Here is a 16,093-nt window from a genome sequence, read left to right as displayed (position 1 = left end):
TTCTGTAACATATAAATTTAATATTCACACCTATTCCCTGAATATTCACTGTGAATAAAGCTACTGTAGTGCAGCGAAGCGACAGCCCAAGGCTTACCTGGGAGCTGCCTTTGTGTCCACATAGCAGGGAGCAGGTGCAGAAAAACACCCTCAGCTCCCAGCCTTTTTCCGCTCGCCACCCACTCACCATCCGCTCACTCACGTATAAGTCGAGGGGGGCTTTTTTCAGCACAAAAATGTGCTGAAAAAGTAGACTTATACACGAGTATATAAGGTATTCGATTATTATACCACCCCTGCCCCCTCCTTTTGCAAGGACTCAAGAGTGGCTTATATAACAATTCTTTTATACAATGAATTAAAATAATTCCTACAAAAGCGTACATAAAATCATGAATCATGGCACTTTTATATAACACAAAATCCAGCTAGGATGGGATGATCCAGTTTAAATCATATGCATATTAGTTGGTCTTAAGCTTCAAAAGAGGAGAGAGAGCAATGAATAGACACTGTTGCAGCCTGGAACAGTCTTGCAGGCCCTGTGGAAAATCCCACCAGGGCCCTGGTGTAACTTGACAAAGCATCCTATCAGGCTGGGGCCAGAGTCGAGAAGGCTCTGTCAAGGATGGTCAGATAGTCTTCAGGCCCAGGGGTCCCCAGCAAGTTGTTATTTGTTGAGCCCAGCGCCCCTTGGAAGAGGTGGTCTTGCAGGTGCAATGGTCCCGGACTGTTTAGGGCAGGGGTCTGCAACCTGCAGCTCTCCAGATGTTCACGGACTACAAATACATGACTACAAATACATGGACTGCATGCTGGCAGGGGCTGATGGTATTTGTAGTCCATGAACATCTGGAGAGCTGCAGGTTGCAGACCCCTGGTTTAGGGCTTTAAAAGTTAACATCAAGACCCTGAACCTGATTTGGTATTCCACGTGGAACCCATGCAACGGATTGAACACCAGATGGGTACGGGGTCTCCTATCCATTTCCCCGTTCAGACAATAACTCACTTGATGGGATCAAGGATTTTATTGAAGACATGAGAAAAGACAGCAAAAGACAGTTCTGGTGAAAGGGCGCCAAAACTGTTGATAATACGTTGTAGCAAATCCCCACCCCCATGTGTGAACCAAGACAGCAGAAAGAGTTCAGTCCGAGAGCCTGTCCCAGCCGCAGAACGGCACCTGCTAAAAGCTAAAGTTCTCCCCCACAATTCCCGCTCCCAGCAAATGGCAATCCTGACATCTCCGCAATGCCTCCAACAGGATCCAGGAAGCTGCAATTCGCATGAGCTGATGTTTCCAGAGCAGTCTCCAGGGTAGCCCTGCACTGAGCAAGTTACAGAGGTCTAGCCTAGAGGGGAATGCCACATGGATCACCATGGCTAGGTCAGAGCGAGATAGGTAGGGGACCAGTATCCCAACTTGGCACGGATGAAAAAACACCAGTTTATCCACATTCATGACCCAGGCCTCCACAACAAGGGAGGCGTTCAGGGTCATGGCTTTTGACGCAGGGCTTAATTGTCAATAACAGCCCGCCAAGGAGCAGAAGAATTTGGATTTATATCCCCCCTTTCTCTCCTGCAGAAGACTCAAGGGGGTTTACAATCTCCTTTCTCTCCCCCGCTCACAACAAACACCCTGTGAGGTGGGTGGGGCTGAGAGACCTCAGAAGAACTGTGACTAGCCCAAGGTCACCCAGCTGGCGTGTGTGGGAGTGTACAGGCTAATCTGAATTCCCCAGATAAGCATCCACAGCTCATGAGGCAGAGTGGGGAATCAAACCCGGTTCCTCCAGGTTAGAATGCACCTGCATTCTAAGGAGCAGCAGTGGCGTAGGAGGTTAAGAGCTCGTGTATCTAATCTGGAGGAACCGGGTTTGATTCCCCGCTCTGCCTCATGAGCTGTGGAGGCTTATCTGGGGAATTCAGATTAGCCTGTACACTCCCACACACGCCGGCTGGGTGACCTTGGGCTAGTCACAGCTTGTCGGAGCTCTCTCAGCCCCACCTACCTCACAGGGTGTTTGTTGTGAGGGGGGAAGGGCAAGGAGATTGTGAGCCCCTTTGAGTCTCCTGCAGGAGAGAAAGGGGGGATATAAATCCAAACTCTTCTTCTTCTTCTTCTCTTAACCACTATGCCAAGAAGAAGAAGAGCTTGGATTTATAACCCACCTTTCTCTCCTGTAAGGAGACTCAAGGTGGCTTACAAGCTCCTTTCCCTTCCTCTCCCCACAACAGACACCTCGTGAGGTAGGTGGGGCTGAGAGAGTTCTGGGAGAACTGTAACTAGCCCCAAGTCACGCAGCAGGCTCCATGTGGAGGAGCGGGGAATGAAACCCGGTTCGCCAGATTAGAATCCACCTGCTCTTAACCACTACACCATGCTGGCTCTCAGGATGCGTGAACAGAGACCCCCTGCAGAGACCCACTGATTTCAACAGGCTTAAACATAATTCTCATCTGAATTGGTCCTCAAGGAAACTAACTTGTTTATAGCGTCCTTGCATATCTATAGAAGCAGACACCGACTGGCCAATTGTGGACCGGGGACCTTATCTCCTCTCAACCCCGCTGCATCATCAGGCATCCACCTGAAGTGCTCTCGCTTTCCGCAGGGAAAGCCGAGCACAGGAGCAGTAGGCGTGTGGCAACATCCTTATATGTTGGTACAAGGAAGTTTGCCACGCCGGGGTTCAGTTGCCAGCGCACCACAGAGGCCTCCTGCACAATCGGCCACTATTTCCCAATTGCCCCTCCTGCGTGAAACAATGAATTATGCCCCAAGGTAGCACAACTGTTCTACTTAGATGCCAATCAGGGATTAATTTTTAAAAACAAATCAGCGAAGCTTATGATGGATTGGCAGAGCTGAGCCTTTAGGTATGGACATTCCACAGCACAGCCTCGCTCACCTGGCCGGTCCTCCCGTCAGCGTGGCATCGATGACGTGCTCGTTGTTGATGCGGAACATATAGATGCCTCGGTTCTGGAAGGGCCAGAGGAAGGAGAAGAGAGAAGAGATTTGGCGCGGGCCAGGACATCCATTGGGCCTTGTTCTCTTATGCTCATCCTGCACCTCACCCCAAAAAAGGGTCTTCTAGTTCATGATCAGTACCACTGCCCCAAAACAGAACCCCTCCCTCTTTCCTTTCCAAGCTGGACACCCCGATTACCTTAATCAGGACAGGTCTCCCCACCTTCAGCTTTCCTGGTCTGTGAAGCATACTCTAGGACAGTGGTGGCAAACCTATGGCACAGGTGCCAGAGGTGGCACTCAGAGCCCTCGTTGCAGGCATGTGAGGTGTCGCCCAAGTTTGGGCACTCGGCAGTGGCATAGCGCCAAGGGGGCAAGGGGCACGCGATGTACTGGGCATGCGCTTCTGCGGGGGTATGGTAAGGGTGTGGCGAGGATGTTCTGGGGGCGGGGCGGGGGTGTTTCGGGACATTCCGGGGGCATTCCAGGGCAAGGTGGGGGCGTGGAAGGGGCACAGGGCGCACACATGCCCCAGGTGCAGTTTCCCCTCACTCCGCCCCCGGCACTCAGTCTCTAAAAGGTTCGCCATCACTGCTCTAGGACCAAGGCCACGCCACCCACCTGCTCCTCATAGATCTTCTCACGCCGGTTCGCCACCTCGTTGCGGATGATGGTGCCGATATACTCAATGACCATTGTGTGCTTTTCCAGATCCTTGGCGGCATAGAGCCCGAGCCCTTGGATGCGCGAGCGTGCCAGGTAGACATTGTTCTTCCACTCTGTTTTGAGGCGGCGGTACTGCGAGGACTTGGAGTGGACAAACTGCTTGCTGTATGGTGTGTTGGTTTCACCTGTGAAGGTACTCTGATAGGCCTTAGACATGCTGGTACTGTTCAGGGTGTGGGGCCTTTGGAAGGTAAAAGACAAAACTTGTTGAGCCTACCGAGCAGCAGGAGAGATCCCAGTATCTTCAGCATGTCAGGCCCAAGGTGCAAACAAGCCTCTGAGAACAGCATCGTGGAGCTGCTGTACTGGAATACTGATTACATTAGGATTTACTCCAGCTACAGAACACTTCTGAGCCACAACTGTGAGTGATGCAACAGGCCACGGTAGACAGATTCAGCATTAGGGTGTTGTGGGTTTTCCGGGCTGTATGGCCGTGTTCCAGCAGCATTCTCTCCTGATGTTTCGCCTGCACCTGTGGCTGGCATCTTGAAGATGCCAGCCACAGATGCAGGCGAAATGTCAGGAGCAAATGCCTGTATGGCTGCCATCAGGCACAGAACACAGACAGCGTCAGACTCGTCAAAGAAAGAAAGCTCCTAGGCCTCAGAGCTGTGCATCGAAAGCACTTTTGAACCAAATGCTGAGGGAATTTAAAAAAAATAACTGGTATTTACAGTAGTTGGGAAAAATATTAGGAAAGAAAATCAGAACACGATTCTGGTCCTAGATTAGTAAATCTCTACAGAGCAGTGGTTGGCCTCTGTGTGGGCTGAGGGAGTTCTGAGAGAACTGTGACTGACTCAAGGTCATCCACTGAGCAGGCTGGAGGAGCAGGGAATCGAACTCTGCTTAGCTTCTGAAATCTGTTGAGATCAGGTTAATCGGGGCCTGGTTAGAAGTCCATCATTTATTCCAACTACAGCAGGGGCCACCAATCTTTTCTTTAATGATAGTTACTTCAGAGTAATGAAAAACTTCCTAAGTTTCTTTCCCACAGCCCGCCCCCCCACTAGAATGTTACCAAGTATTGGTCTGTGCCAGAAAACAGAATGTGGACTAGGAAGAAAGACAGCTACCAGCTAAGCAGTACGAAGTAATATAAAAAACAAACGCTCCCCCTGCAAGAAAAAAAAGGCCTGGATCTTTTTGCATCCTTTTCCTGGTTTCTCAAGGGGGTGCACATGCTACTCTTCAGGAGCAGACAAACTACCAGTAGTTCAGGAACTACCAGTTGGAGACACCTGAACAACAGGATCTAGGACTTAAAAAAATTATTCATTTTAAAACATAGGTTCATCACAAATTCTATTCACCTCCCCCTGCCCCATCACAGAATTCTATGCTCCCAAAGCAAGTCACATTTTCTTCTTGCGCAAAGCGGAGAGGTGGCAGGAAACGCCTGCTTCCTTCTTCGTTTTGAGTTGCCTTTCAGACGGCATTTGCTGTACTGCCGGATTTCTACATGTTTGTGCCACTCTTATAGCCGTGCTCACCGTTTGTAGTGTGTGAGGATTTTGGGCTCCGACCGAGCACAACCTGTCGGGTTGATCATGAGGGGGAGTTCCATGAGGGGATGCCGCCCGTAGCGAAACATGTAGTTTTGGCAACTCTCAACACCGGGCAACTAGAAAGAGAAAGGAGGTGGTGAGACCCTCATCACCTTTCACGCTTCACAGTGGCCGATTACCGGGGTGGAGTGAGGGGGAACTACACCTGGGGCACGCGCACGCCCTGCGCCCCTGCCCCCACTCCGCTGCAGCATCGCCCGGGGCGTTGCGTTCCCCTTGCCCCGTTGGTGCCACGTCACTGCTGACACGGGTGGGACTGGAAGCACGTCAGGGCAGAGAATCGTCTCCCGATGCACTTCCTCTTGCCCCAGGCACGCTTCTCACTTTCTGCAGGGAGTGCAAGAGCACTTCTGGTGCGACCTTTCACACCAGAGTGGGGCGAGGGTGGAGAACAGCCAGAGGAGTACTGGCCTTAACCAGCGCCCGGGGGACAAGGCCTTGTTTTTGCACCGCCGTGCCCCTGGCCCTCTGATTGAGGGGGGCCCACAAAAATAAGGCCTCGCCCATGGCAGGCTCCCAACCCGGCACTGGCTGCTGCCACCTCTGTGTGGGAGGCCAATAGAGGTGGGAAGGGGGGCGGCACCAGCCGGTGCTGCCCCCCCACCTCCATCGAAGGCTGGGGGCAGGGGGGCGGGGGCCAGGACCCCCCACATGCCCAAGTGGTGTGTGCCTGGGGACATGGGGTAACCCATGTCCCCATTAGCGGTACACTGCTGGGAACAGCAGGCAGTGGGTAATCGGCCTGTGTTGCAATAATCTTTCTCTCTGTACGCCAACACCAATATCCCACAAACCATTTCAAGATTCCGAGTTCAAGCCCATCCGTGCTACCTGAAGTCCACCCAATAAAGGAAATGATCCCAAATCTACGCTTGACGGTAGCCACCCTCCAGTCGGCAAACAGACCCATGTGAGGGCTTACACCCTTCACCTTTGGCACCCCTCGACCCAGTCGTGAACTCCTCCTTTCCCGTGGTCTTGCCTCCCCTGACACCCCCAATACCCCAGACGCCCAGTTTCGTGATTCCGATGTCTTTCTTCGATACATACAGACTCTGCAATGCGCAGCACAGCGTGCACTGTCAAGCCAAAGAGCTCTTCTCCCTTCAGGTACTCGGGGAAAAGTCGCAGCATGTCCGCCTCCTTGCGCATCACGGCCACCGGTTCGATAATGCGGTTCCACACAGCTTTGCCAGAGGGAAGAGGAAGGAAGGAAAGTTAAAAGGAGGTTGGTTCAGCCTGGCATACATCTGCCTCCGGGAAGCACAATTGCAAACATCCTTGCTTATTGCAGTTAACTGCCCTGTAGCTGTTCCAGGTCCAGGAACTTGGCTTGTGGTTGAGGAATCCATGAAGAAAATACAACACAGCTTTAAGATGGAAAGCAGGACGGGCCTAAATGGTGACCTGGGCTGTCTGCAGCCTAAACTACTGCAGAATCAGCAGGCCTGAGGTTTCAACAATGTACTTTGAAAAACAGAGAAGAGCAGCTTTTTTAATACTCTGTTTTTCTGTATCTTGAAGGAGTCTCAAAGCAGTTTACAAACTCCTTCCCTTCCTCTCCCCACCACAGACACCTTGTGAGGCAGGTGAGGCTGAGAAAGTTCTGAAAGAACCATGACTAGCCCAAGGTCACCTGGCAGGCTTCATGTGGAGGAACAGGGAATCAAACCTGGCTCTCCAGATTTCAGCCTGCTGTCATGTGGAGGAGTAGGGAATCAAACCCAGCTTTCCAGATTAGAGTCTGCCGCTCTTAACCACAATGCCAAGCTGGCTTTCTTAGATGCAGGGAATCCCTACATTTGTTCCACCAACATATAGCTGCCTATAATATTATGGACAAAGTTATGGACCCTCAAAAGGACCCATCTACCATTAGCTCCCATTGGAAAGAATGGGGGACGGGGCACCCCTTTTGGGGGTCCATAACTTTGGACCCCCTGAGCCAACCTTCACCAAACCTGGGTGGTATCAGCAGGAGACTATCCTTATGATGCCACCTAGGTTTAGTGAAGTTTGATTCAGAGGGTCCAAAGTTATGGACCCTCAAAATGATAGCCCCATCTACTATTAGCTCCCATTGGAAACAATGGAGGATGGGGTCACCCCCTTTGAGGGTCCATAACTTTGGACCCCCTGAACCAAACTTCACCAAACCTGGCTGGTATCATCAGGAGAGTCACCTGACAATAGCCTGAAATTTTGGTGCCGCTAGCCTAAAAACTACACCCCCTGCAGGCCAAAATTGGGAAAACAGTAAAAAATACAGAAAGCCACAAACGAAACTGCAATTTTTGCGCCCACCACAGGGTAGCTACGCCTGTGCCTCCTAGCTCCCCTCTGTGGAGCCACACAGGGACCTCTGGCTCCAGCAAGGCTCTGGGGGAGCCTGCGTGCCTGTCTGCGCAGCTGCGCATGGTGGGAGGTAAGTTTTAAGAAAAAAGATGCGCCTCCATGCAAAGTCATGTGCTCCGGCCAACGCACTGGCTGTCCCCGGGGCAGCCAGCCGTGCGAAGGGCCCAGGGCTATGCCGGGTTCGTTTATCCCGGCTGCAACCCAGTCTAAATGTGCTGTGCAGAAAGGGCCACGGAATGAAAACCATAATGAGAAAGGCAACAAATGTTTGTAGGAACACTCTTTAAAACCTTACATTCAAGAGCGGGCCTCTGCACAGCACTGTTTATCTTACCCAATTACACACACACACCCCTAAACCTGAGATGGCTGCCTTGCCTTCCTGTCCCCTGCCTGACTCTCTGCCACATTTGAGCCCTGCTATTTGCATACTGATACCTGCGAACTTCCCTCCAAATTTCCAAATCCCAGCAATACAAACCAGACTGCAATGCATGTTTATTATGAAGCAGATGTACCACAGGAACGCTAATGCTGCTTTTTTGGAGCGATCGTAAACAGAGGTTTTTTAAAACAGAGGCTGGACGGCCATCTGACAGGGGTGCTTTAAATGTGTATTCCTGCAGGGGACTGGACTGGATGGCCCTTGTGGTCTCCTCCAACTCTACGATTCCAAGGAGGAACTACGATTCCTGATTGATTAAGATTGATTAAGCACAGCAAGATTCTGGTAAGTAAGTTAGATGGACGTAGCCAACCCCTTTTGAGTAACCAGGTAGTACTATTAGGTTGTGTTGTGCAGCAGTTATAGTTTATTGTAGAATAGTCTTAGTGTTTATCAAGGTTGTAGCTGTTGTTTTATCGTTATAGTGATAGAGTTAAGTATTTTTGTTAATGGGGTGCTGTGTGGTTTCCAGGCTGTATGGCCGTGTTCTAGCAGCATTCTCTCCTGACGTTTCACCTGCATCTGTGGCTGGCATCTTCAGAATGCTGCTAGAACACGGCCATACAGCCCCCCAGTGATTCCGGCTGTGAAAGCCTTCGACAATACATTACTGTTAATGTTATGTAGTATGTATCGATACATTGGAAACGTATGTTGTGAATGAAATATTACTATTTGGTATTGTTTATATATTGATGTTCTGATATGCTGATGACTATGCCGTTATTACTATACTGCTAATATACTGTTTTGCTGTTAATGTATTTGATAGTCTAGATCTAGTTTGATGTATGTTGTTAATATTAATGTGTATTAATGTATTAATATTAAGTGTATTAATATAGTGCTGTATAGTGTATTAATATTAATGTGTATTAATATAGTGCTGCTGTTATTACTATTAGTATATGGTTAGGTTTGTAGTGTTAAGTCGCCATCTGAAATGTGACTTTATCTTAGTCTTATGTATTTACTAGTCATAATGTTATAACGTATTATTTTATTTACTTACTGAGCCCTTATTTTATTTACTTACTTACTTATTATTTTATTTACTTACTGAGCCCTTATTTACTTACTTACTGAGCCCTTCGGGGATAGGGCAGGGTACAGATTAACTTGATGATGATGACCTGCTTGACGTTTTGTAGGGACAATGAATCGCAGTTGCTCCAGGAAGCTGGCAAATGCACAGAAACGAGGCCAAGAGGCTGAGCTGTCCCTTACCCTGCGGCGAGGAGTCCGTGAAGACCAAGTCCTCCAGACCCTGTTCCATCACTTGCACCACAAACTCTGGCCGGCCATTGTTCTCGCAGATGGTACAGCGGTAGCAGCAGCGCCGGTTGTTGGTCCGCAGACTCCAATAGATGCGGGTGGCTTCGTAGCCGACGGGGTAGAGCGCCGTGACACTGTGGAAGTCGGCCATCTGGTGAGGCAGGAGCTGCCCTATGGCGTGGAAGACCAGGCCCCCCACCCGGAACATGTGGAGGCGCTCCCCGCGCTGGATAATGCTGGCAATCTGCTTGACCTCGTCACGCTCGATGTAGACACGCCGGAAGACGGTGAAGGTGCTGAGCTCCTGGTCGCAGGGGCCCTTGAGCTTGTGCAGGGGACACAGCATCGTCTTGTCCTTGAAGAACATGCACTTGGCCCGGATGGCGCAGGCAAAGTGGTAGACGCTGGGGCAGCGGATGCGGTTGCAGCTGTTCGTGGCACCGGTCTTCTGGCACAGGGAGCATTTGGTGAGCAGGCCCCGGTGCAGCGCCACTTCCACATTGATGAGGGCCCCGCCCTGGGTCTCGTAAACCTCGGTGGACCACAGAGCGCAGTTGAGATGCACCCACAGGTCGAGGTCGAGGTTCAAGAGACGCGCCGGGCCGTCTGTGGCCCCATCCCCTTCCTCGTGGCAAAAGCAGCACTTCCGCAAGTCGCGTGGCACTTTGTCGGGCCGAAGGGTGGTGGCCAAGCGGTCGATGAATTCGGCAATCTCCCTCTCCCCGTCCCGCTTGGAGCCACCCTTCTGGATGGTGATCAGGAACCGCAGCCGTTTCCAGCGGACCCCTTTCCATTTCTTCACCCGTGGCTTGTTCTCCTCATTGTCTTCCAGGGGCCGGGAGCGTGGCTTAGCTTTGAGTGGGGACAGAGGAGCTTCCTCTTTAGGAGAGGAAGCCGGGGGAGACTGAGCGGGGAGGGGCGGCAATTCCGGTTCCGGGACAGGCTCTGGTGCCCTGGGGGGACTGGGTGGGGAAGGCGCAAAAGGGGAAAGAGGAGGGGATGGCTCTTCAGGGAGCGTCAAGAGCTGCCGCACGTCCAGGTTGGTGACGTTGTTGATGTAGCAGTGCTGGGCAGTCTTTTCTGGAGCTGTGCTTTCCTGGGACGGAGAGAAAGGGGGAAATTCTTAAAGAGGACATCTGGGCAGAGGTGTAGCTGGGCCAAACTGCGCCCTGTGCGCATTCTATATTTTCTGCCCCCTCCATGGCCCCCCCATGTCGCCCCCCCTCCCCCCTTTCCACACTTACCTTAGTTCCTTTACTTTTTCTAGAACTTTTTCAGGCTGCAAAAGGCGTATTCACAGTAAAAACGGCCTGATGGGAACTATACTTCCCAGGAGACCTTGTGAGCCCCAAGGTCTTCTGGGAACTGTAGTTCCTCAGGCTGTTTTTACTGCAAACAGGCCTTTTGCAGCCTGAAAAAGTTCAGGAAAAAGGAAAGGAACTAAGATAAGTGTGGGAAGGGGGAAGGGGGAACGATATGAGGAAGGGGAGGGGAAAGGGGGAGGGGCCTGGGGGGATTTTCTGCGACCCCAGGTGTGCACTCGGTGCTTGGCGCCCCGCCCCTTGAAGCTCCGCCACTGCATCTGGGTTATGTTTCAGAACTCTGAGACTATGACTAGAACGGGGGTGTTCAACTCTGGCGCTTCAGATGTTCGTGGACTACAATTCCCATCAGCCCCTGCTGCCATGGCCAATTGGCCATGCTGGCAAAGGCTGATGGGAATTGTAGTCCATGCACATCTGGAGAGCCACAGGTTGCAGACCCCTGGGGTAGACTAAACTTCAAAGAGGGTCCCCACTTCAGTGGGGTTTGGGAACCCACAGCCACAAGCCAACCTTTGCACAGCCTTTAAGGGAGCGGGGAAAGAATGTGGAAACTGATTTTTGCAGGGCCCTTTTTTCTGCTGGTTTCCTGGACGTTAGAGAGCCCTGGAACAGATAGTAAGCAGATAACCCAAGTACTACGTCTGGCAAAGGGCTAAGGGCTGGCACGAAAAGAGAATTGTTGTGATGACAACAAGACAAAATCCAACCTCACTTTGTCAAATAGGCTTGCCTGCCACCGCCTGGAAATTAGGCAGGCAGCTGCTGGGGACAGGGTCTTCTCTGTGATGGTACCTTCTCAACTGTGCAGACTTCAGGCCAGTATACACTCTCAGCCCTGACCCTAGCCAGTATTTGGACAGCAGGCCTCTGAGAAATACCCGGGTGACACAAAGGCAGGAAATGGCAAACCTCCTCTGAGTGTCTCTTTCCTTGACAACCTATGGGGGTCATAAGCCAGTTGTGTTTAGAGCAGGGGTGTCCAACTCTGGCGCCCCAGGCGTTCATGGACTATGATTCCCATCAGCCTCTGCCAGCATGGCCAATTGGCCAAGCTGGCAGGGACTGATGGGAATCATAGTCCATGAATGTCTGGGGCACCAGAGTTGGACACCCCTGGTCTAGAGGGCAAAAAACCAAATTGACTTCCGATATGTGATGCTTTAATTGTAGGTGGGACATGGTTCTCTGCTCTGTGTTGCTTTACGATAGCTGGTTTTTATGATGTTTTACATGATGCTTAGTTTTTACTGTTCAAAATTACACTTGTCAGACACTTGCAAATATCTGCATGTAGGATAGCATGATATACATTTCTTAAATAAGGAAACGGAGACAAGAAGATGGACATTCAAAAGGGAAATTGTGCCAACACCCCCCCCCCCCCCCGCAAAATCTGGCAGCCTCACACTCTGAGAGCAAGAAACTATCCCCATGCTTTGGCCCATCCACTGAGGAGGAAGACAGGAGAGGAGCATTGTGGGAAAGGCCCCTCGCTTCACCTGCTTGAGCAACGTTAAGATGTCCAGTTCATTCTTGAGACTGTAACCAGGCAACATGGCATCAAACTGCTTCAACCATTCGGGGCCACCCTCAGGGACTTTGGCAGCAACCGGCTTCTCTTTGCCTGAGAAGAAAAAGGGTGTTTGTGTGCGTGGGAGGGAGAATATAGCTAAAGAGTGGATAAGCAGGGGGGGGGGAGCACCCCGCATCTAGAGTCCAACCGAAGTTGCTCACCTTGTGCATCGGCGTCACCCTTCCGAGGTTCGCTGGGGGCACCCCGCATCGGGCTGTCTGGAAACAGCACTTCGTAAGAACTGGGGATCTTCATGCTCAACAGTTCGGCGACTGCCACCATGACACCATTCAGGTTCTGTAAGAGATGGGGGGAGTTGGGCGGTGGCAGCATGTTGACAGCTGCATTCAGAACCTGGCAGGGTAAGAGGCTCCTTGTTTGAAGCCAGTCCCTTCTCTGCTGCCACCCCATGCAATTTCATTAGCTATTACAAAATAGGACAGAGAAATATTTGGCTCCCACAAGTGAGAGCCAATGTGATGTCGAGTGTCAAGAGTAGGATCTGGAAGACCCAAGTTCAAATCCTGCCTTTGCCATCAAAATGGACTGGTCACACTCTCTCAAACTAACCTACCTCATGGGGTTGTTGTGAGGAGAAAACAGACGAGAGGAAAGAAGAAGGCACTGAAGAAAAATAAATGATACAAAGGAAGAAAAACCAGATGGCTCACGGAGTATACTATGGAGCCTGCTTTCCCTTGCCAAGGCAGGAGACAAATTGGAGCGGGTGACTCCCAGACAGGAAACAGGATGCAGAACAGAAAAATTAGTCCTGCCTCCCTGATCCAAGGGCTGGGAATCACCCACTCAGGATGTCTACCTGCCCTTCAAGGAGAAGAAGAATGTTTGCCATTTGGGGTCCCCTTTGGGTAGAAAGGCAGGGTATAAATGAAATAAATAATAATTACAGCCCAGCAACTTGTGTGGTTTTAGTAGTTAAAAATGGAAAATTAGGATGCAGCTGAGCTGGATTCAAGTCCACGCTTTGCGATGGAAGCTTGCGGTAGGATCTTGGACCAATCTTGGCCCTTGAGCTGACATAGCTCATAGTGCAGTGGTTCTCAACCTGTGGGTCGGGACCCCTTTGGGGGTCAAACGACCCTTTCACAGGGGTCGCCTAACATTCTCTGCATCAGTGTTCTCCATCTGTAAAATGGATAAATGTTAGGGAACTGTATTAAAGGGTCAAGGCATTAGGAAGGTTGAGAACCACTGTCATAGAGTGACTTTGAGATTCACCTGGAGAAAGCAAGAGGGACATCTGGAATGCTACCATGAACTACCTGGAGAAAGCTGGTTCACCAGATAAGCCTCTGCCACTCAGGTGGAGGAGTGGGGAAATCAAACCCAGTACTCCAGATTAGAATCCACCTGCTCTTAACCACTACACCACCAATTTATTTGGTATTTTAAACTCCAGATTAGAATCCACCTGCTCTTAACCACTACACCACCAATTTATTTGGTATTTTAAACACTGTATATTACAGTGGTTCTCAACCTTCCTAATGCCTTGACCCTTTAATACAGTCCCTCATGTTGTGGTGACCCCCAACCCTAACATTTATCCATTTTACAGATGGAGAACACTGATGCAGAGAGTCTTAGGTGACCCCTGTGAAAGGATTGTTCGACCCCCAAAGGGGTCCCGACCCACAGGTTGAGAACCACTAGTATATTACCTATATTGAGTATTGGTTAACACGATCACTGTGGATTAGGTATCATGCCTGTGTTCGTCCTCTGATCTTGGATCGCAATAAAGACTGAGTGAATTTGGGTCAAGGATCCTGTGCCCAGGAAGAAAGTGTGGATGCGAGGTAAATTGGGCCATTTCCGGAAAGGCGGTGCCTGACGTGACAGTCAGGTGGTCGAATTGTCACGTCAGAACTTTGTGGCTCAGCCCTCAATCAGGGGCCCTCCTCCTACGTACCTTTGCAGCAGCTGCGGACACGGTCAGCATGACGGAGACCTCGCTACCCTTGGTCTTGTCCCATGAAGTACCTGGCGTTCCCTTACTCATTTGCTCCAGCGCTACATAGGGCTTGGCATCTGGGAAGGCTGAGAAGCGGACGGGAAAGAAACAGGATGGGAACTGGATATACTTCAGGCACAAACTGGATCCAGCTGATTCCGATCTGCTAGCCCTGAAGCCTTCTGCCAAATGCAAGGAATCTCCCGCTGGTGGAAGGTGCCACTGTTACACTAGTGCAGTGGTGGTGAACCTTTGGCACTCCAGATGCTATGGACTACAATTCCCATCAGCCCCTGCTAGCATGGCCAATTGGCCATGCTGGCAGGGGCTGATGGGAATTATAGTCCACAACATCTGGAGTGCCAAAGGTTCGCCACCACGGCACTAGCAAATGGTTCAGAACCAACCCTAAATATTTGGAATGCTTAGCCCTCCCCCTCCCCTTGGTGGGTGGGCCATGATCAGAGGGTGGACCCCCTCCCCCCTCAGTGGGTGGGCCATGACCAGATGACGGTCCCCTCCCCCACTTCCCTGGATGGGTGGGGCATGAACAGCTGCTGGGACCCCTCCCTCCTTCCCCCTTACACTCTCCTTCCCCCTTCCTCCCCTTTCCCCCAGGGTGGCTGGGCCATGATCAGATGCCGGGGTCCCTCCTCCTCCTTCTCTTCCCTGCACCCCAAAACCTGCCTAACCAGACCCCCACCCACCCTTCCCCAACCTCACAAACCAACCTGGGGCCTCCTGGCCAGGACCCCGGCTCCAGACTCCCACCCTGCCCCCACAAACCCACCTGCAACAACTAGGTCCTATCTGAATGTTAACCGTTGGTGACATATATGAAACACATCCTTCTTAACCCTTTATACCCACTAAAGCAGGGGTGGCTAACCTATGGTGCTCCAGATGTTCATGGACTACAATTCCCATCAGCCCCTGCCAGCATGACCAATTGGCCATGCTGGCAGGGGCAATCTGGGAATCGTAGTCCATGAACATCTGGAGCACCATAGGTTGGCCACCCCTACACTAAAGACACTGGAATCTTTTCCGGCAAACCATCTAAACTCTCTCATTTATATCCCGTTCCACCCGCTTGAACAGGCCACCAACTGCTCAGCATCTCACCCACCCAAGCAGGCATTCCCTCTTTTACTCGGACCATCCCTCCCAAACCTGGGATGCTGGCTTTTGGGATGATAGGTATGACAGGTGACAATGGGCGCTCCTCCAACTCAGCCTTGGCTCCAAGCAGCAAGGGGAAGCGCGGCACCTCTTCTCCCAGGACGCTCTCAGGTGACGACGCGGGGACAATGCTATCCGGGGAGTCGCTTTCTTCGTCACTCTCCATCCTGCAGGAGAGTTTGGAGGGAACGGTGACAGAATCTAGAAAGGCTGCTGCTAACCCCTGCCCCTTCGGATGAGGAGCTACAAAAAGCCCAATTGTAGCCATTCTTCTAGCCAACAGTTAAACAAGAGAGTGCCGCTTTCCTCAGCTGGAGATAACCAGCTATTGCCAGGGATGGCACCTAGTTGATTGGGATGCATTGCTAACTCCGCTAATGGCTACATAATATATGGATGGTGATTGCATCCGGGTGGTTGAGATGTATTCCTGTCAATGTAATTGCTTCTAGAAATGTGAACTTAGGCTGCTATCTGTTACCAACGCTGTAATGGAACATTCTTTCCTTGATTTTTCTTTTATGGTTTCACATGCTTGGTAGATAACTAGGCTTATCCCTGACACTCTCTTCTCCCATGGGAAATGGGATGGAATCATAGAATCATAGAGTTGGAAGAGACCACAAGGGCCATCAAGTCCAACCCCCTGCCAGGCAGGAACACACAATCAAAGCCCTCCCGACATA

At 51.1% G+C, this 16,093-nt stretch overlaps 1 protein-coding gene across 1 annotated transcript in view; it reads right to left on the bottom strand.

The window, feature by feature from the left end:
* Positions 1 to 16,093, bottom strand: part of KMT2D (lysine methyltransferase 2D) — a 182,646-nt gene that overhangs the window by 12,389 nt on the left and 154,164 nt on the right. The window contains 9 exon segments of the mRNA XM_048487610.1: positions 2,919 to 2,992; positions 3,602 to 3,887; positions 5,203 to 5,333; positions 6,328 to 6,464; positions 9,305 to 10,448; positions 12,177 to 12,301; positions 12,412 to 12,547; positions 14,184 to 14,311; positions 15,399 to 15,574. Of these exon segments, the coding sequence (XP_048343567.1) occupies positions 2,919 to 2,992; positions 3,602 to 3,887; positions 5,203 to 5,333; positions 6,328 to 6,464; positions 9,305 to 10,448; positions 12,177 to 12,301; positions 12,412 to 12,547; positions 14,184 to 14,311; positions 15,399 to 15,574 (2,337 nt within the window).

The sequence above is a fragment of the Sphaerodactylus townsendi genome, linkage group LG03 (assembly GCF_021028975.2).
Source record: "Sphaerodactylus townsendi isolate TG3544 linkage group LG03, MPM_Stown_v2.3, whole genome shotgun sequence".
In the NCBI taxonomy this organism is placed as follows: domain Eukaryota; kingdom Metazoa; phylum Chordata; class Lepidosauria; order Squamata; family Sphaerodactylidae; genus Sphaerodactylus; species Sphaerodactylus townsendi.
The sequence above is the reverse complement of the archived record's forward strand: the minus strand, read 5'-3'. Positions and strand labels throughout refer to the sequence as shown.